General features: G+C 35.7%; 1 protein-coding gene across 2 annotated transcripts in view; it reads left to right on the plus strand.

Annotated features, from left to right (window-relative positions):
* MAP3K7 (mitogen-activated protein kinase kinase kinase 7) overlaps positions 1–22,304 on the plus strand; it is a 63,285-nt gene that overhangs the window by 8,177 nt on the left and 32,804 nt on the right. For both annotated transcript variants that reach the window (XM_068551444.1, XM_068551445.1), the window contains exons 2-9: positions 3,457–3,567; positions 6,369–6,434; positions 6,925–6,970; positions 8,150–8,288; positions 16,107–16,231; positions 18,550–18,678; positions 20,431–20,561; positions 22,141–22,222. In XM_068551444.1, the coding sequence (XP_068407545.1) occupies positions 3,457–3,567; positions 6,369–6,434; positions 6,925–6,970; positions 8,150–8,288; positions 16,107–16,231; positions 18,550–18,678; positions 20,431–20,561; positions 22,141–22,222 (829 nt within the window). The remainder of the gene's footprint in view (positions 1–3,456; positions 3,568–6,368; positions 6,435–6,924; positions 6,971–8,149; positions 8,289–16,106; positions 16,232–18,549; positions 18,679–20,430; positions 20,562–22,140; positions 22,223–22,304) is intronic.

Consider the following 22,304-nt stretch of genomic DNA (forward strand, 5'->3'; position numbering starts at 1 on the left):
AGAGCTTCCAGGTTGGTGAACACGTGAGGATTGGGGGAAAGTGGGGCACAGAGGGGGCGTGGAAGCTCCGTGCCCTTTCCGCTTACCTTGCCCGGCTGTTCCTGAGTTATATCCTTGTGTAGTGAACTGGTAATCTAATAAGTAAAGTGTTTGAGTGCTGTGAACCACTTGAGCAAATTAATCAAACCCAAGGGAGGGGGTCACTGGTACCTCCAGTCTATAGCTGGTTATCAGAAGCACAGGTGACAGATAACCTGGCTTGTGACTGGCCTCTCAAGGGGGAGGGGGAGCACTCTGGTAGAACTGAGCCCTTAACCTGTGGCATCTGATGCTCTCTCCAGGTGGATAATGTCAGAATTGAGCTGAATGGTAGGACGTCCAGCTGGTATCTGAGAATTGCTTGGGAGTGTGGGGAAACCCCCCTCCACACCTTGGAACTGGTGGTCAGAATCATTAGATACACATAAATATAATTCGTTAAGCATTGACTCTGTGCCTCTAACCTTTGAATTCACAGCAGTTATTTTTTCTATCATGTATTTCAGTTTATGTGTACAACCTTGGGCATCTTGGACTTACTTTATTATCATTTTAGATCTGTTGTTTCACCATACATGTGAAATATAATATGGCCCTAATGTGAGTGGAGGCTTCTTAAGTACATGGGCTCTCATCTTACATGAATATGCCTGTTTGTATTTCAGACAGTTCAAAAAATTGCTTTCTTAAACAAAAGGGAGGAAGCTTATCATGTCCTTGCTTGCCCACATTTTGTTACCATAGTTTTACGTTGCAAACTCAGAGTCAGCCATCATCTCAGCACTAGGTGGCATTTGTGCTTCACAGTTAGTCATGCACACCTTACACAGTTTTTACAACAGATGCATGATCCACAAATGCAATGTTTGGAATCCCTGCGGGGACATTTCTGAGAATAGGAAAATGAAACAAGAGGAGACCTACCAAGTACCAGTTGCTTTGATGTATTTGTAAATATATAATTGAAGAATATATTAAATTACTTCACAATCATTATTTCATAGTAATATCAATAGGTTGGCTGGTCTCCATCCATGCTTTCTTAGCCGACATTGTCATAAAGTTGAAATTCATTTTAGGACCTGTTTGCTATTCATCGTGGTTAATTGTGAGAGAAATGAGGAGTATAGCTCCTGAAACTGATTCATACCCAACTCCAAGCACTTATTATTCTTTTGTAGTATTGAAGAAAATGCCTGGTTTTGACTTATGAACACTATAGATATTCTCTGAGGAAAATGTAAGCATCTCCCTTTTACTGTTGAGAAAGCAGAAGCTCAAAGACATTACCAGTATTGGTAGCTAATAGGCAGACAGAACCTACATTTAAACTCAAGACTGTTAGGTTCCAGATCCTAGGTGTGCTTTTTCTGTTATTCTGATGGTACCAGGTTTAACCAATAACCATTCATGTTAAAGTAACTGAATGACAAGTCCAAATAACTGACGTTGGTTCCTTTCCCTCATGAGAGCTGTGGAGGAGGGCTAGAGCCTAAGCAGGAGGTCCCTGAGCACCCAGGGCTAGGAATGGAAAAAGGGAAAGTCACTAAAGGAAAGACAGCCCAGATTCCTTTAAGTTAATGACATACAGAGGCTGAATATAGAGTGAATTGGTTATTACATACTCTAGGCTTCAAATCCTGGCTTCTCTGACCCTGTGATCTTGGGCAACTTGCAACCGTCTGACTCAGTTTACTACTTACCTTAATGGAGGAGGATTAAATGTGTTAATGCATGAAAGCACATAGACTAGTACCTGGCACATGATAGGCATTCAATTAATGTTAACCATTTGGGTGGTTTTATACATTAAGCAACATGAGAAAAGTCCATACTGCTTTGTGTAATGTTTGAAGTGGAATTTGAGCTATGGCTAGAATGGCCATCCACCTCAGTTTACAACTCCTGGTAGTTACAAGCACCCCTTTCTTACTCTACAAGGAGTCCCTGTACATGTAAGTTTGCCTAAAGTGAAGACTCCTCCTCCAAGAGAAGATATCACTGCTCCTTTCTGACATATAATACAGATATATGTATACAAATCAGGATCTCTAACATTCTGGTGTTAGACTTCCTGGCATCAGACTGCACTTGCTCTTTACTAGCTACATAGCCCTGAGCAAGTTAGTTGATTTCTTTAAACCTAGGTGCTTCATCTGTAAAATGAAGATACCTCTAGTACCTGTCACCTAAGGTTGTGTAAATGATGTAATGTATGTAAAGCACTTAGCTTAGTGCCTACTATATAGAAAGTACATCATAAATGAGAGCTGTACAGGGAATTAGATTTTTTGCTTAAGGAAGTACTTAGATCTGTTGGAAGTTGAAAGATTGGAGTAGATGGCACCTAATTAAGGTCATTTGCAGTGATAATGTAGAATGATTTTGCTCTAACAAGTATCTAAAGCTATTCTTTTGTTGTTGTTTTAATATTTTGGCAAATTTCAAACATTGATAAAAGTCGAATAGCCTGAGAGAGGAATGAATTCATGAGCCACCCATCAGCTTCAACAATAATGCAACATATCATCAATTTTTATTTTTAACTTTAAAAAAAGTGACTTTAATGAGATATATTTTACATATCATAAAATTTACCCATTTGAGGTGTACAATGATTTGTATAAATTTGCTAAGTTGTACAAACATCACCAGAAATCAGTTTTCAAACATTTTCATCACCTTGGTGTAGGATTCCTCCTACCCATTTACAGTTAATCCCAGTTTCCACTCTTAGCCCCAAACAACCACTGATCTACTTTCTACCTCTAAAGATTTGCCTTTTCTGGACATTTCATATAACTGGAATCATACAATATGTGATCTCTTGTGTCTGGCACTCGAGTGTAGTGTTTTTAAGGCTCATCCATGTTGTAGCATGTATCAGTAGTTCATTCCATTTTCTTGACAAATAATATTCCATTGTATAATATGATACTATGTTTTGTCTGTCCTTCACAGTGGCCAGTTTTTTATCATCTATATTTTTATCCTTTCCCCTCTACTCCCTACCCCCACTGAATTATTTAAAAGCTATTTTTTAATTTCATAAATATGAGAGCTTAAAACATTGATTATATGTTTCTGCTTTTTATTTATTTTTTTCCAAGCCATCTTCTCTCTGCTCTCTCATTCATCTTGCCTGTTTTAATTTGTTTTCTGTCTCTGTCTTTTTTGTTTGTTTTCGGTTTTGAGAATGAAGAGATGTCTAGACCATAAACTTTCAAAGACAGAGATAGTACATTTCATTATCTCCTCACTCTAATGTAAATTCATACCTGCTCAGTGGCAAATCCAGATCGTGATGATTTCTAAAAATCTTCTTTAATAAATCTTTCAGATTGGCTTCAGTGTTATGCATTAGGCTGTTATTTTTTTCTGATTCTCGTGGGTTTTTTGTTTTTTTTTTTTTTAAAGGTCGTTGGAAGAGGAGCTTTTGGAGTAGTATGCAAAGCTAAGTGGAGAGCAAAAGATGTTGCTATTAAACAAATAGAAAGTGAATCTGAGAGGAAAGCTTTTATTGTAGAGGTAAGTTGAAGTGTCATTTCTGTTGTGTAGTTCTTCACCTAAGATACTCTGTGAATTTAATATTATGAAAAAAAATGTTTCTCGGCTGTCATTTCTCTGTATGCTTGAACATCAGCAGTTTGGTTGAACCAAAGGGAATGCCATAGGAACATTTTTTCATTCACACTCTTAATTCTGATTAAAAATTAGGGGAAAAGAGACTTAGCTACATAAATGAATTCATCCCTGAATTAAAATACAATCTCTTCCATGTAATTCAGATCTATTTCAAGGCATAGAATTTAAATTTTAAAATAGAAAAGAAATGGTAATCTCTCCCATTATCTAAAATTAAGAAGGGAAATTTTATGCTTTCATTTTTGACTGAACATTTTTAGAAATTCGAATGAGATTATTTTAAGGAAAAACAATTTCAAATTGGTTTTTCTCATTTAGCACGAAAATTTACAACTCTCTTCTCTTACATATTTGATGATGGAGGAGAATTTGATAATCATGAGATTATTGTATTACCAGCTTCATTCTTTTATGCTGTTTTATATATTAGATCACAGTATTTCAATAAATCAATGGTTTTATCATTTTTTAACTTCATTGGCCAATAGATGAGTGGTCTTTACCTTATAAACCTTCTGAATTTATATCTGTGATTTTATTTAATTATAATTTCAAAATATACTTCATGATACTTTTTAATGTATAACATGAAGAAATGAGAACTTAGTTGTGAGATGATGAAGTGGATTTTTGTAATTAGTTGAATGAGTTGAGAAATGCTGATGAATGGTTTGATGTCATCATGAAGAAAGATGATCTATAGTAGTATGCTCCAGGAGTCTGGCTTTATCTTGCCTTATTCACAATTTTTGTTTATGGTTTATATGAGGTCATTGATCGTATACTGTTGTATTGGCAGTTTCCTAAAACTAGGTAAAAATATGTGTTAAAGGCTAGTAATCCAGAGTCAAAAAGCTCATAATAGCTTGGAGAAAAAAAGTTTCTCATCAAAGTTATGTACACATGTAATTTGTTGATAAATTGTCAAATGGTTCTCCACGTATTCTTACTAAAAAAAAAAACGTTAATCCCCGTACCTCCTCACATCAAGTTTTCTGCTTCTCAGAGGCAACTACTTTGAGCTCATCCCTTAGTTTTATGTGGTATCCCCCAATCCAGAGACTCACACCTTCACTAAAGAAGGTATTATTATATTTCTATCTCTGTATTTATCTCTATATCTCTATATTAAATATGTATCTCTATATTTAGGAAGGTATTACACCTTCTGTAAAGAATCAACCTCTAATCTTTGAGACAGTAAAGAGGCAGTCACTAAGCTGTTTGAAGTCAGGGCTGGAGGGAATCTTTGGTCTAACTTTTAAGCAATCTCTGCTCTTTTATTAGCTTGTATGAATAGATACCTGGTACTACCACCACTCCTCTACCTTTTGGAAGGTTTGTGAGATAAATCTGGTTGCTTCTCACTTTTTCTTATTTCTTTTAGGTCTGCTGTGTCAGTTATTGCTAGTCATTTGCTGTCCAACTTCCAAAAATATGTGCTGTTTTCTCATTTCACATTCTCTTCATCCTTCTGAGTTTATGCCTTGAAAAAAGTACCTTTACCGTCTTAGTGGTATTTGAGGAGGGAACAGGAATGAATGCTTGAATAATCTGCTGTCTGAAGCTCAGTAGTGAATCTTAATGAGATAAAATATAATAAATAGTGATATTAATTCTATTAGGACTGAAAATCTACAAATGTTGGCTGTAGAAAAATACAGCTTTCTAAGTAGCTGTATTGTAGTAAAAAGGTTTACCTTAGTGGACTTCATATGAGCCAGCAGTATAATGTAGGTAGTAGAGAAGGAAAGGAAGAAGAAAGGGGGAGAAGCAGAAAAGGGGGAGAAGAAAGAGAAGAGAGAGCAAGGCGCAGTTTGGGGGGATATGTTAATAGAAATTTGAGATGTGGAGAAAGGGAAATGAGTACAGCCAAACCCCTCACTGACGTCCATATGAATCATTGGATTGGATTGGATAAAACTGGAAGTAAGGAGACCAGTTAGGAGAAGGCTGTAGTAATTACTACAGTGGTTCAGGTTGGAATTGCTAAGGCAGTGGTAATGGGAATGGAGAAGAGGGAGTTAATCAAAGAGATAGAAGATGGAGGGAAGAGAATGCAGATTTTAAGTCAGACCAAGGTTCAAACCCTGGCTGTACTGTTTGCTAACTCTAGGGTATTTAGCAGCTCACTTAACCTTCTCTGAGCCTTATCTTAAAGGTACTTCATCTTTAAAATGAAAATGATAATACCTACCTTGCAGTTGTGAGAATTATACAATATCTGTAAAGTGCCCACCAGTGCCCAGCGTAGAGTAGGTCGGCTATTCATTCAACCATCACCTTTGAAGATGATGATGATGATGATGATGATATGGCTTCTTCTGGTTTGGATAACTCAGCTCAGTGCCATCTCGGGGATGGCATCCTAACATTTCTTGACAAAGTTAATTTCTTCTTCTAATTTGTACTTACGCCGTGTACATAACTCCTGTTATAGCACTTGGCACATTGCTTTAATTATTTGTGTACATGACTCTCCCCCAACTAAACTGTGAGAGCTCTGGGCAGGGATTCTGTGCCATTCTGGGCAGGCACTTAGGACCACAATGCCTGCTACATAGGAAACAGTGATTGCTGATTGATTACACTAATGTTTTGTACAATGTTAAGATTTGAATGATACTGTGAGATCACTTCGTTAAAAGTTAGCACTTTTTAAAAGAAACCTTAATTTGTTACAGCTTCGGCAGTTATCCCGTGTGAACCATCCTAACATTGTAAAGCTATATGGAGCCTGCTTGAATCCAGTAAGTTTGTCACTTTTTCATTATACTCTGTCTATAAGAAATGACGTGGCAGATACGTGCAGCTGTGTAGTTTATGAAGCTATTTTGATCTGTCATTTCAAAAAAAAAATTGTACTGTATGTGTTTCTAATCTGTTAGCAACACAATATAAGAGAATAGTTGTCTTAGGTGGTCTTATCCAGTAACCTCATCTTCTTAGGAGGCTTACAATATCCTATGACAGCACCTGTTCATTTGCACTGGAAAAAGTCACCAAAGATCTCGTGATTATGTTTTTATGTACGTCTGCACTCTTAGACAGTGGTCCCCTAGAAGACAAGGTCTTAGATCATAGATACCTTTTATTTCCTCTAGCACTATTCACATAGTAGGGGACAAAAGAATGATTTTTAATGCATTTATAAAATCAGAGGTTGAACTAAGTTATCTCTCAAGTTCCCTAAGATGCTATAGCTCTGTGGTTAATTATTCTGGCATATGTTTCCTTTAGGTGTGTCTTGTGATGGAATATGCTGAAGGGGGCTCCTTGTATAATGGTGAGTGTCATTAAACCTGTCTTTATCTAGTAGAGTGAAATAATTGAAAAGCTTTTAATATAAACTGTAAGTTACTTAATGTTCTTCACAGTTTATCCTCAGAGTCCCAAAAGGAGGTAATTAAAAAAAGAAATCTGCTAAAGATTAAAAATGAAAAGACAAGATGCTACAACATTAGTATGTGAAATTTAGAAGTCTAAGGATATCAATCTTTTAAATTGATGGTGCTCTGCATAATGTTAAAAGCATTTAAGTAAAGTCAAACTTGCTTTTTAAATAGATTTTAAAATATCTTCATACTTTTAATTTTTTCTTTTTGCCCTCTCTTAGCTTTCAGTCTCCTCTTTTAGAACTCTTTAACCACACATCCTTATTCTGCTTTATTTTGCTTTTTTCCCCAAAAATAAAATTGTGAAAACTCACTTCACAGAGCATTTTTTTTAAATACAGCAGGTTTTTATTAGTTATCTATTTTATACATGTTAGTGTATATATGTCATTTTGATAACAATGAAAGGAAACTGTATCGTTTAGTTACCTTTATAGAGCAGAGCTAACCTAACCCTTTCACTGTAAGAAACACCAAACAAATATAAATATTCTCTTGTCACAGCATTTATATAAAATAAATTGTAGCATTTTATTTTTTAAATTAACATTATTTTATATAAACTAATACTTATATTTCCTGCTCATGTGATCGTCATTGTTAATGGCTATCTAATACTCCCGTGTTTTATTTGGTTGAACTATTTCTAGTTTTTAGCTGTTATAGAAAGCATAATTGTAAACATCTTGATGCACATTTTGTTTCCTTCCATAGTATTTCTCTGTATCTCTCTTATAGTAGTATGTCATCACATTGCTTATAATTTATATTATTGTGTGAAGGACTGCATCTGTCAATATGAAAAAACGTGGTAATGTATATTAATTTTACTTGAATGTATGTATAACAGTTAATGGAATCCTATTAAATGTTAGGTATTTATGTGGTAGTTATCCATTTGAAATCATTAACTATTTCCATCTTTTTATTCAGAAAAGAATGAAAAGCAGGACCGATGGGAGCATGTGTAGGAAAATACCCAGTCGTGTGTTCTGATAGTGCTTGCATTCACCTTGTGTCTTTTGTTATATGCAATAAAGTTCTTTTTAGTTTGTGCCTTTCTTTTGCAGTGCTGCATGGTGCTGAACCATTGCCATATTACACTGCTGCCCACGCAATGAGTTGGTGTTTACAGTGTTCCCAAGGAGTGGCTTATCTTCATAGCATGCAACCCAAAGCTCTAATTCACAGGGACCTGAAACCACCAAAGTAAGTTCTAATAATGTAGTGTCTCTCTCTCTTGCCATCCCCTACCCACTCCCTAATTTAAGCTGGTCGTTGCACATCAGTTTTTCTTCTCTCATCCCTTTTGGCTTGCTCAAGAATGTTTGTTTTTTTTTTTTTTTAAGATTGTTTACTTTTAACTCACCTTCATCATTTAGTCATTTATCTAAGCTTGCATTTTAGAATGTTGTCTTTAGTGGGGTTTTTATTTTAGTTGAATTTTTATTTTTAATAACTTCTACCTTAGATTAGCGTAATTCTAGAATCTGTTAGTCTGTAAGTCCTATTTTGTGCCCACGGTATGTATTGCTTTCCCTAAATAGTTAGTTCTATGTCAGCAGAGAGAAGTCTGTCTTGTTCCCCACTCTATCCCTAATAAGCACAATGTCGACATTACACACAAATATGCAGAGTGGTTATTATTTGCCTTTTCAGAGGAAGGCAAAGGGCATTGCTGGCACATCTGAGTAGAAATTGAAAATATTCTGGATTTCTCCATATTGAGGATTCTGGGACTTTGAAAGAACTTCAAATTTCCCTACATAAGTATTTTTAAAGGCTAAAACTTTGTGGATTTTTTGTTTCTGTGGGTACACAATTAAAGAAAACACATATTTTTGTCCCCATTTCTATTTTTTTTCTTCTCTGTCCACCTGTGAGAAAGTAGAAAGTCCCCATATGCTCTTTCCCCTCTACCCCTGGCCACCACATCAGTCCTCAGATAAGAGGTATCCCCTAGGAAATCAGTCTCAAGTATTCCATTCTCTTGATGCTGGTTTAAAGCATTAAAGCATCCCTTCTGGGTATAACTTCTCACTCTCCTATCTAATCTGATACACTCTACATAGGTTTCAACTCTTGGAATCACTGTTCTCGCTAGTTAGTGTACCTTATTTCCACCTCCAAGCTTAAACTGATTTCCCTTTCCCCAGGTCCCTGGTCAAATAATGTTTAAGCCCTAGATTTATGATACTTTTATTTTTTTAACTTGACTCCTGAGGTTGTTGTTGCAGCTACCTGTCTTGGCTAGTAAAGAAGAAAGCACTTTTTTTTTTTCCTAGTTTTGGAGATTGTGTCCTCCATTCCCCCCCTTCCCCCCCCCCCCCCATTTAAAAGAGTTGAATTATCAAAGCAAACTCATGAAAATCATAGCTCTTATCCAGCAACAAACTGGCTGATTTAAAGGATACAGGCAAGTATCAGGCACAGGCAAAGCATCCTTTTCCTGGAGGAGCCAGAAACCATTAGATGCAACTCCCGAAAGTCACCCGTCTGCGTTAGGGCCTTTTTGGCTTTAGAATAACTGATGAGTTATTAAACAATATACTTTAAAATATCTCACAAAAAAGTTATTTTAGTTTTTTAACATCTTTTATATTCCATAATTACACAGCTTAAACAGCTAACTCCATTCTCCATCCAACCATACCCCCAAAATCCACAAATGTTAGGTTTATTTAACCAACGTATTTAGACAGACCAGATACGTCCTACCAAAATCATCTACAGATGGGGACTCTCCTTTTGCTAATAAATACCATCAACATATTTAGAAGAGGTCTGGTCTGTCTAGGTCATTCATTTCTCTTGGGCATCCTTATGGTTGGACTCATCCTGTAGTGTTGCACGTTTCCTGTGGGGCACCCAGCATACAAATTGGGCTTTAGAATTAGAAGTGATTTTTCAGAATGTACTGGGGAAAAGAAAATTCTTGGGAATGACTGTGCTTTCATATATAATTGTATATACAAATGCATGTGCTGTATCTTATTGTCACTGGAAAACCTTTTGATTCTGTGGTCAGGAAGAGTTCCTCAGAATGGCATATAAAGAAGGGACCTGATGATGTGGTTAGGTGTTTTATACAGTATCAACTTGCACTAGTGCCCCTGTTTTATTTATCTTTTGCAAGTTCATCCAAAGTCTTATGAGTAAAGGAGTACTAATTATAGCAATAATAATATAAAAGTCATTCAGAAAAATTATTGTGATATTTTGAGTGTACCAGGATGAAACAAGGAAGTCAGTTACCGAATTCTTATCTTGGGTTAAAAGTAGTAAGAACTTAACAGCAATAAAACAAGGAAGAATTTTTTGTTTGTTGAAGTGCATGTAATTTGCGTTTAACATTCTTTCCACCTAAATTATCATAGAAGTATTTGTAGCATTATGGAGATGTGAATAGTAGTTTATCTGGCTTATCTTAGTCATGTTGGACTAAAAGAAAACTAACTTTCTAAGTAATCTCTCCAGTTAGAATTTTGTGACAAAATTATTTACAAAGAATTTATTAATTGAAATTATAATGAATCCCCAACCCGATGTTGAATATTACTACAATGTGATGATGCAAATTATATTACCCATCTTTATTTCTGTTTGTCATCAAAAGGAAAACCTGAATAAGAGTATGCTACTTGGTGATTATATTTGCGTAATATAGCACCTAGAAGAGTTGGAATCTTAAGTTCAGAAAATTTTCTGGAAATCTTTTATTGGGTCATTTTAATCATGATAGGGTTATACTCTTACCACACACACATACTCTAAACATAAAAATGGTTTTGGGATTGAACATTTTTAGTAACATCTTCAAAATAAGGACATTAAAAATAAGGACAGTTGTTTTCTTTCTTCTATATTGGTTTATTTTTACTTTACTTTCTTTAATTATGTATATGTTGTTATTTTTAAAAATGTAAAGTAAGTCTTTTCTGCCTCCCATTTCCAATCCTCAGAGATAAGCACTGTTTTGTTTTTTAAGCATGCATAGATTACACTATACATAATGTTGCTTTTTTCACTTACTGGGACTTTTTTTTCATATTACTATATACAGATATTTACCTCTTTATTTTTAATGGATAAATAATATTTCTTACTACCTCTTAAAGTGAGTTATTAAAATAGAAACTCTTCTTGGCCTGATGGGCAGTCTTAGACTGGGAAGATTTAATTTATAGAGCTGTTTTTAGAAAATACAATGCTGCCGAATCAGTTGACATTTTTGAGATTCTGTAAGGCCCTAAATTCCTAAATTGGTGCTTCTCAGCTTTCCCCCCTACCCTCGTAACCCCCCAGAACAAAGTTATGATATATATAACCTGAGTAAGTCTGAGAGTAGGGACAGAGCTTAAAAAGCCTTCTTAAGGAAAGTTGCATAAGAATTTTGCATTCGACTTCCTGTGTTATGCAATTTGTTTTGAAGTCACTGTTAGGATGTTAAAGATACTTACAGTTGAGTAAAAATGTTGGTCCAAGGAGATGTGCTGGCTTTAACCTGGGACTCTGTTGGCTCCCTGCCACTTATCCCAGCATACACTAATGTATGGGCAAAATTTCATACCTTATTTTGAGAAGCACATGAAATTTAAGCCATGATATGTATGCATTTAAAATCTAACATCCTGTGTGTGCTCACAGGGATAGCTTGGACTCTTATACTCACATGATAAGAATTTTGACACTCCAGCAATATGGCAAACCAGATAAACTGAAAAAACATCCTACAGCAAGCACCCAGAGACGCTACATATTACAACAAACATCCTTTTACATGCATAGGTGATCTTACAAGAAAATAAGGGAATCATTAAGCCAAAAGATAGAGAGAACTGAACCCTGAGTGGGAAGCCAAGGGCTCTCCTGTGAGCCTCTGCCAGTATCAAGAATGTAGAGGCCCAAATTTTAACGGCTTCTGTGTAACGGGCTGCAGACCCTTTGTTCTGTACCAGGTGAGGGAGCAGAACTGAGACCTCTGCCTAAGTTCAGTATCTTGGACGGAAGAACTAAAAGAAAAGTTGACTAGAAAAAAAAAATCCATTTTCTGACTAGACAAGCTTTTATTTTTTTAACTGAGAGTCTCCCCTCATGCTGTTGTGAGTTTGAATTTGCTCTACTTGCCCAATCAAAAAAATCCCAACAGGACAGGTTAAAAGTGCTTTGAGATTGGTGGTGTCTCAGGGCATTCAGGGTGACTGAAACTCTATTGTAAAGTCATATACTTTCAATTCAGGTCTTTAGGATTTTTCCAGATTAAGATCAATCAAATAGGAAGCCACAGTAAAAATTACCACACCCATAAGGATGCAAGTTACCATGAGTAAAAGTCAGCATAAATAACACAAAATGGAATAAAGCCCTCAAATAGTAAGACTCCAGATATTTGGAATTATCAAATATGGAGTATAAAATATATATGCTCAAATTATTTACAGAAATGAAGGAATTAAAATGTGCAAGGAGTGAAAACTATCAACATGGCCAAAAGAACTAAATAAAACATTTAGAAATAATTAAAATTTTTAAATGGCAGATATGAAATAGGTGACAGATTCAGTGAGCTGTAAGATATATCTGCAGTTACCCAGAATGCACCACAGACAAATAAATGAAAAAAATGATAGGTTAAGGAACATGGGGAGAAGGAAAGGGAGGACTAACAGCATAGAATTAGAATTCCAATAAAAGAAAATAGGATGGGGAGAGACTAATTCAAGAGGGGTTAGCCAGGAATTTTCCAAATAAAAGATATGAATTCTAAGCAGGATAAATGAAAAGAAATCTCCCCTATGACACACCATAATGAGGCTACAGAACAGCAAAAACAGAGGGGAGATTTTTCAATCAGCAAAGAGATTACCTGCAAAGGACTGACAGTTAGACTGAAGTATACTTTTCAACACCAGCAATGGAAGCTAGAGGACTGGAATCGTAACTTCACAGAGCTGAGAAAAAATAGCTCTCAGAATTGTGTACCTGCCCTAAATTACATTTACGATATTGTGAAACAAAATCTGAGTGAATTCATCGTAAGTAGACCTTCATTAAAGGTGTTTGGGGAAGAAAGAAAATGATTACCTAAGGCGAGCATAAGATTCAAGAAGGAATAGTGAAATAAAATCAGTAAACATACATTAAAATAAACGTTGGCTATATAAAACAGTAGTACCTCTTTTGCATTTAAGAGAAGATGGTTGGAAGGGATTCAGAATAAAGAATTGTTTCTACTGGTTTGCAGAATAACCCACATGCCTATAAGCCTTTTAGGTAATGATGTAGAGAGTGATTTATATTTTTAAATGTATAATTAATTTTTAATAATATAATTAAAATTATCTTTTATGTTCATGGTTCTTTTTACACTTTCAGATATCTTTATATATTTCAGTTCTTATAGGAGTACCAAGTTGCATTGGGATATGAAAAACCTAAGACTATGAGTACCAGTTCCCTAAGAGAATCTAATAGCTGAGTATAGTAGTTGTTTTAACACTAGCTGCTATAGCCAACATGAGGCTTATCACAGCAGAAATTTATTTCTGACTCAGGTGAAATCCAAAACATATTCCTGTTTGACAGATGACCTTCCATATGGTCATTCAAGGGCCTAGTTAGGCTCCCTCCATCTTGTACTTCTACCATCCTCCAGGACTTTGGGGACCTCTGCATTCAGCCAGCAGGTAAAGAGAAGGAAGCTGATGTATGAGAGGTTTGTGGAGCCAGACCCATGGAGTGACCCATGTCACTTCTACCCACATAGCAGTGGCCACAGCTCAATCTTAGCCACACCTACCTGCAAGAGAGGTTGGGAAATGTCTTCTGTGCTCCAGAGGAAGAAGGGATGGATTTGGTGAGCAGCTGGTCAGTCCCAGCCACATCCGCCTGTGGTCTCTACTACTCTTACCACACAAGTAGAACCACTTACTGCCCTTTACCAGCTAAACATCTTCCAGTCACCACCTGGCTCACGGTCCAGGATCTCAGGATGCTGTGTAGTCCTCTCCAACAGGTCTGGATGTAGCTCCTCACAGTCTGGAAACAAATGAATTAAAAAGAAAAGTTATCTGTCACCCCCCCACCTAACCCCTCCCAACACACGTACACACACACAAAATGGTAGAAGAGAGGTCCATCAGTAAAAGGCTCCATTGGGAAAAGGAAACAACAGAAACATACAGAAGCTACTGGTCTGTAGCGATGAAGTCCTGCATTTTCTGGTCCCTCTGCCCTGGAGTTGTGAGAGGTTTGTATTTTGATCAGACTCTGATCCTGCCCTAAGAGAGGAATTCCTTTCTCCATTGCTTATGACTCCTATCTTCACCCTTTTGTAGGCTTCTCCTTGTCCATTCTCTGTAGCAGTGTCAGGAGTAGGTGTTGGGCCATATACTCTCCTCAGAAGCTGTCCAGCTTTCATAGCCTGCTTCCTCCGTCTGCACATCTGGGGTCCTGAGGGCATTGCACGACAGTCAGAAGCTTCTTTATTCCAGGCCTGTGTTTCCGTTGGCAGTATAATTTCCTCAGACGTGGGCTTTTGATCCCCCAGGTGCCAGCCAGTTCCATGTGCCTGTGACTAATACTACCACAGTTCTTTCTTAGACAAAATCTTGAGCCTGGTTTATTTGATTCCTGGCCTCAGTGCCTTTTCTCAACTAAATGGAGGCACCTTGAGGCCATGAAGCTGAGATGGGAAGTACTTTTCTCTTCATTTGTTCTTTGCTGCAATGCTGTCTTAATGGGCCTTTGTGAATCTTATTTCCTGCTGTTTGGAGTCGAGGAAGTCAGCTTTTCCAGTCCTTTAAAGCCACAAATCATCACAGGAGACACATTTTACCAAATGTTTTGCCACGTCATTACATGGATCTTCTCTCTTTCCAGCTTCCACTTTCAGTGTTCTTGCTGCCTACTGCTAAACCAATACCAAATATGTTAGATTTTTGTTATAGCAACACCCATTTCAATACCATTTCTCACACTGGTTACAGTGACGCTGTTATATAAGCCCTGAAGTCTCATGGCTTAAAGTACAAAGTTTTTGGTTTTTGCTCGTGAAGTCCAAAGTGAATGTTCCTGATTCACATGGTGGGTCAGGATTCCAGATTCCTTCTGTCTTGTAGTTCAGAATCCTGTGCCTTCAGTGACATATGGGGAAAGGAAAAGGAGTTTATATATGTGAGAGTTCATATGGGCCGGGCTTGGAGGTGAAGTACATCACATTCTATTGACTAGAATTGTCATATAGCCATACGTAATTGCTCAGAAGGCTAAGAAATGTACCCAGAGAAGAAAGGAAATAGGGTCAGTGAACAGCTAACCAGTCTTGCTATGTTAGGCTAAAGACTCATTTCTGCTCACTGCAAGGTTAATAAGAGCAAAGCAGGTTTGCAAACTTCAGAACCATCATCCACAGTAAGAAATACTTCACAATCTATCGTGTGTACATATTAATGTATATAGAACTGAAACTGAACTTTCCTGAAACAATGTTTAATCTTAGTAATTGTGATGCACTTTGATATTTTCTAGTTTATTTTTTAAATGCTGTCATAGTCTACTGAATTGGTTTTGTGATGTAGGTTTCCAGATCTGTGATCTAGAATTTTATGACTAGGTTTCTGCCTGTAGCTTGAAAAACACTGGTTAAGGTTAAGTATAGGGGGCGAACAATTTATGAAAGTATTGATATCCATCCACTCCCATTTCAGGACACCATAATGTTCACTTGCTAGATGTTTTTTAAACCCCATGTTTTATTTTGGCCCAGAGAGAAGCATAGTCACGAAAAATTACAGAGATAGAAATGGAGACATCAAAATTTGGGTCTAGCAGTCTCCCTAGGAGAACTAGGTTAAGGTCAATTTTTGCTGATACTCCTCTGTATTATTAAGCTGTTATAGGTGAGTGGGTAACATTTCACGGAAGTTGAATGGTGACATTTTGCTTAACCTTTTCTGTTTCCACAAATGTCTCTTCTTTTATTGTAGAATCAAATATTGGTCTTTAACCTTTTATTTTTTAAAACAGCTTGCTGCTGGTTGCAGGGGGGACAGTTTTAAAAATCTGTGATTTTGGTACAGCCTGTGACATTCAGACACACATGACCAATAATAAGGGGAGTGCTGCTTGGATGGCACCTGAAGTTTTTGAAGGTAAAATGGCAAAAGCGTGATGTGACTGATAATCTGCCTTATTACTCCATGTAAATCCAGTGTGTTTATGGCTTTGCCCTGTTTCCATGGTTTTATTTCTGCATAGTATATAATTATAAGATATATACTAAAGTCTAAGGAGGTATTAAATAAATATAGCCTTAGATCTTGAATCTCACAGCAAGATTCACGTTGTCTAGCACCCTCTATGAAGTTCAAGCATATGTACGGTTGATCCTCATTCTCAGGTTCCATAACTGCAAAATTGCCTACTTGTATCCTAAAATCAGTACTCATAATTCTTTCATAGTCATTCACAGGCGTGCACAAAGCAGGGAAAAATTTAGAGTCACCCAACACACACCTTCCCAGCTGAGGTCAAACAAGGCAATGCTCTGCCCTGTTGTATCAGTTCTCCTATTTTATCACTTCTGTGATGTATTTAGTGCCTCATTTTTTTCCTTTTTTTGTGCTTTGTGTTGATGATTTCACCGTTTAAAATGGCCTCTACGAGTAATACTGAAGTGCTTTCTAGTGTTCCTAAGTATCAGAAGGCTGTGATGTGTCTTACAGAGAAAATACATGTGCTAGCTAATCTTCATTCAGGCATGAATTACAGTGCTGTTGACCATGAGTTCAATATTAATGAATCAACAATTTATATTAAATGAGGTGTTTTAAACAGAAACACACATAAAACAAGGTTATGTATTGATCAGGCGACAAAAATGTCAACTGATCAGTATAGGAGCCCAACCCTGTAATTCCCCTAGGAGCAGATGATTCAGTGTTCAGTAATTCAAGGTTCACAGCAACTTTGTAGAACAATACTGGGAATAATGAGGATCGACTGTGCTTTGTGTTGGTTTCCTAGCGATTAAGAATTAGCAGTTTAAAGTTTAAATGAGCATGCCTTAGAAAGAATGCAAGGACCACAAGTAAAGATACTAAGAACCTTAAGTAAAGGGTAAGCTTATGCTTACTTTGTGTTACATCTCTGTGTCTTACTGAAGTTCTAAAAGAGTAATCCATAAATTGCATATGAGGTTTCTATATAAAAACATCACAAACATCAACTTATCTTTTAAATGAGAAAACTTGAACTGAAGATGTGTGATTCATACGTTAGGAAGTATGAAAGCGCATAAAATTCAGAAACATTTAGTAATCAGATTCTGATTTTGACTTCTTTATTTTTGATGAATTTAAAATTTTTTGTTCTTTGTTTTTAGCCACCAAGAGAAAAAAATTTGCTATGCAGCTGGTCACTTGAGTGGAGCTATTTTGCCACAAAATTCAGTTAAAAAGTTAGTGGACAAGCAAGTGTTAAATTATATAAAATTAAATAATGCCGCCTGTTTTCAAGTTTGTATACAGAATGCATATAATTGGCATTGTTTTAAAATTATTTGTTTACTTCATGTGCCTTTCTTTGAGTTAAAATAACACAGTTATTACTGTAGTATGGAGAGCCGAAAGATTTGTTTATACAAAAGAACCCAGAAATAAAAGTTGCTGTTAATTGTTTAGAGCAACAAAGCTCAGACTGTTAGGCTATGTAGATTTCTTCATTTCTGAAAGATGTCAGCACCTGTAGCCCAAATCAGATTGTAAAGTCATTGTAACTCTTACAGTGCACTGCCTAGTGCCTTTGTAAAGTACATGCATAGCTATTGCTGTAATAATTGGTCACTCTTATAGTGGGTTGTTCGTGGGTTTGGGGGGTTTGTTTGTTTGGCTATTTAATTGTGCTGATTCACCAGCCAACTTAGTAATCATATAAATTTTGCTGCATAATCTGTTTACTGTAAATTTGTATTCATAGTTTTTCCTGCTTACAACTTATTTTTAAGTTTGCAAATTAATAATTTTATCTCACCAGATATTTTGAAAAGAAAATCTTAACACTAGATTAGAAATTTTTTCTGCTTTGATAGTAGTATTATCCATCAAGAGAATGGGAGAAGAACATTTAAGATTAAGAAATTATAGAAAGGAGTGTACAAATGTTTTATACTTTGTCCCAGAGAAAATATAAGTCTAAATAAATAAAAGATAAGGTCTGTGTTTCTTGATGAGAAGGTAAAAAATGACCAGGTTCTAAAGTGGGTTTTTTAGTGCATTATTAATACTTAACTCATTTTAAAAATGTATTTATTGCAAAGACTTGAGGTCTTTAGAAAGAGTAATTTCTCAGCTCTACATGTGGCATTCTCTTGTTTTTGTACATGATGCTCATTCTTAAAATTTATGAAAGCAGTTGCTTCTGTTAGTCATGTGGGAAAAAGTCTTGAAATTTTACTACCTTTTTTTTCTAGGTAGCAATTACAGTGAAAAATGTGATGTTTTCAGCTGGGGTATTATCCTCTGGGAAGTGATAACACGTCGGAAACCCTTTGATGAAATTGGTGGCCCAGCTTTCCGTATCATGTGGGCTGTTCATAATGGTTTGTGAAAATTTTTTCTTCAATATATTTTATATATTTTATTCCTATTTGGAAATTGTTTCTCCCCTAAAGAAGACCATTTATCCCTAATATTAAAGTATACAATTTCTTATTACCAGTCTCCAGCCCTCCCCCCTACTCTAAAAACGGGCAAGGGCTGGGAGCAGTCCTGGCTTTGCACAAAGCTGAGAAGGTCTGCTGGCTGTGCTCATTAGGGAAAGGCCATCAGTAGACAGCCAGAGCCAACTACCTCGGTTGGCTCTCTGGAGGCGACAGAGAAGCACTGGACTGGACTCTGTTGGAAAAAATAAAATTTAAAGATTAAATTAAGAAAACGCAGGTTCATATCTTTGAAAGTTCGCAACTTGAGGGTTCGTATGTAGGGGACTTACTGTAATAAGGGTTGTTACTTAAGCTATTCATAAAGGCAAAACACAAAGTGCTTCACATAGTCTTTCTTTTTATCTTCTCATTCATTCTTATGAGGCGAGTACTATTATTGCCTCACTTTACAATTTTACACATTAGGAAACTGATACCTAGAGCAGTTAAGTAACTTGCCCGAGGTCACAAGATTCGTAAGTGGTGTTGCTGGGATTTAAATCCGGATCTTTCTGGCTCAAATGCCCATATTTTTAAGTTATATTGATTTATGGACACAATGTCTTTCATCCCTCCTATTCCTTTTATACCTGTAGTTACAATGTTTCTGACCGCTCATGGTATTAGAATGCATCCTCATTAATCAAGTTACTTCCCAGTTGCTTTGGGAAAATAAACTTTTCATGAAGGGAAATCGCTTAACCTTCTTCTAACTTTTAACATCACTCTCTGTTGTTTAATTTCTATCACTTGATTATAATTATTCTGATTAATGGCATTTTTAACACACTGTTCCACATGTGATAGAAATAAATATCTGCCTCACTATTTTGATCATTCTTAGACATGTCAAGCAGTCATCTGAGTAATCTCAAGTGTGTTTACCAGTTTCCTATACTACCTTTCATTGTACTACCTTTCTTGTCATTGTAGAGAATGCTAGAGCATTGACCAGGACAGTTTGTTTTCTTTTCTGTCAATTGTCAGTAAATAATTGAATGTCCATGAAGTAAGGAATAAAAGAACTAACTTATTAATTGATAAATTTACAAAGATTTCATTATACTTGAGTCCTTCGTTAAGTTAGGGACCTTACTAATGATATTACAGTCTTGTTAATTACACAAAAATTGGCAGTTTTCAGCTTGTGAAATGATTGATTCACAGCAACCCTAAGACCTGTCTCCCACAAAAGAGCCATTTGGAGGTCAGTGAGTATAACACCATAGTTGATGACTTTTGACATATGGAAGATGATTTTTCAAACACATTTGAAGTTGTTACGATAAATCTGAAAATATAGTTCAAATAAGATTACCTCAAGCCACCATTTTATTCTTAATAAAATACACATTAAGCCATTATTATTTGTTAAAAGAGTGTTTATAGCAAATGAAATATTATTAACTCTCAGTCATAATGTATATAAAAATTTTAATTTGGCTTCTCAAAAGGTGTAGCTTCTACTTTATGAAAATATAATGTTAATCCAAAGGACAAAAAAAAGGTACTTTTAGTCCTCCTAAAAAAATCTTAAATTACAAGATCTGTAAAATAAATAACACTTCAGAAATACATATTTTAAAAAAACTTACACCATTCTTTGAGTAAATACATTCTTTTCTCCCCTCCTCTAATGTTCAATTGTAGGTACTCGACCACCGCTGATCAAAAATTTACCTAAGCCCATTGAGAGCCTGATGACTCGTTGTTGGTCTAAAGATCCTTCTCAGCGCCCTTCAATGGAGGAAATTGTGAAAATAATGACTCACTTAATGCGGGTATAATCCTTCTTTTGAGGGGCTTTGGGTTTAAGGGAATTTTATATATACTGACTTATAAGGGGGTTTTAAAGTAAAGGGACAGTATCGTTCTTTTTTTGCTTTATACTTATCTGTATTTTCCACGTTAGAATGGGTGTTCGTTACTCATATAATCAGAGGAGGAAACGTTATTTTGAAGAAAAAAAAAAAAGAACTAGTTCTTTATAACTGAAAGATGGCAAAACTAGGTTTCTGGACGTGCTTTTTCCTTCTGCTTAACTTAGTGGACAGATGTGTTTGTTTCTGGGCCTGTTGCCTTATCTGTAATGTGAGAGAAGTTGAATTAGGTGATCTCTAAAGCCTTTACAGGACTTAGCTATTTTATGACTCTAATACTTGCTAAGTTTTAAATTTTCTTCAGTAGAGATCTTTATCAAGCAGTCATTTATGTAGTGCAATAGAGAGGTTGCATTCCCAGACACATTTATCTAAGTGATTTTTACCTTTTGGTTTTTCATTGCATATTTTCAGCGTTTCATTTGCCATTAAAAAATTAAACTTTCTTCTAGGCTCTGTAGAATTTTGGAATTTAGAAGGATCGTTTTAAATGATTATTAGAATTTCCTAATCTATAAATCAAACACTTTTAGAATTATTTGAATAATTTTAGGCCTCTGGTTTTTGGTGCACTAACAAATCTATCAAGTGGTACCTTGACTTTAAAAAGTTTATGTACTTATGAAAGTGCCTAATTTCAGAACAATTTGCTAAGTAGAAGAATCTTTCAAGCTCTTTAAATATCGATTAATTTTCTAAATGGCCAAAAATTTAGTTTTTTCATTCTATTGAAAATAACTTAGGCAAACCAGCTTGAACTAATCTGATTAAAGCTTAACTGCATACTTGGATACTAGCTATATATAGAATCCTAGGACCTGAAGATACGTTCATAAGAAGACAGCTCAGATACCTTAAAACTTCGGGTTACATAAATTGTTCACGTTTTAACTGTGCTTTTATGTGCTTTGTGTAATTTGAGAAGAAAACCTTCCTTTTTTTCCCTAAATTCTAATTTTCATCCGACAGATATATCCAGTATTTTATCTCTAGTTCATAGAGGGACATTCATAATCTGTCCTTGATATTTAAAATATTGGTTCTAACAAATTATGGCATACCGTTTCAGTTGTCAGACTAAGTCATTTCAACAATTTGGAGGTTTACATCACTGCTGTGAGAACATAAATATGTTTCATATAATTATGAGGAATGATACTACTGTATTTCATATGTTCCTCTGGAGGAATATTGGCAGTTTTCTTAAGACTATCTAGACTGTGTAAATAGATATGTAGGTAGATACATGGCATTGATAATAGTTGAAATTCAGAAGAGTAGCACATTGTTGTCTTTGTAAAATCAAAACCTTAGGTATTTACAAATTCAATGTATCCCTTAATGAAAATAAAGCAGCAATTTTTGCTACATTCAAATCTCGAAAAGGAAGTAATTCAAATGTACCTTTCAAGTTAGTTTTCGCAAGATTTAATTTGTATTAAAGAAAGTTTAAATTGTTGTTTACTTTTTATATATATAGTACTTTCCAGGAGCAGATGAGCCATTACAATACCCATGTCAGTATTCAGATGAAGGACAGAGCAACTCTGCCACCAGTACAGGTAAATGGATAGAGTAGAACAGTAATAACCTAAATTTTTGTGTCTCTATTCCCATGAAATTATAATCAAGAAGCAATGAATG

Source organism: Eschrichtius robustus, chromosome 9 (genome assembly GCF_028021215.1).
Source record: "Eschrichtius robustus isolate mEscRob2 chromosome 9, mEscRob2.pri, whole genome shotgun sequence".
Taxonomy (NCBI): domain Eukaryota; kingdom Metazoa; phylum Chordata; class Mammalia; order Artiodactyla; family Eschrichtiidae; genus Eschrichtius; species Eschrichtius robustus.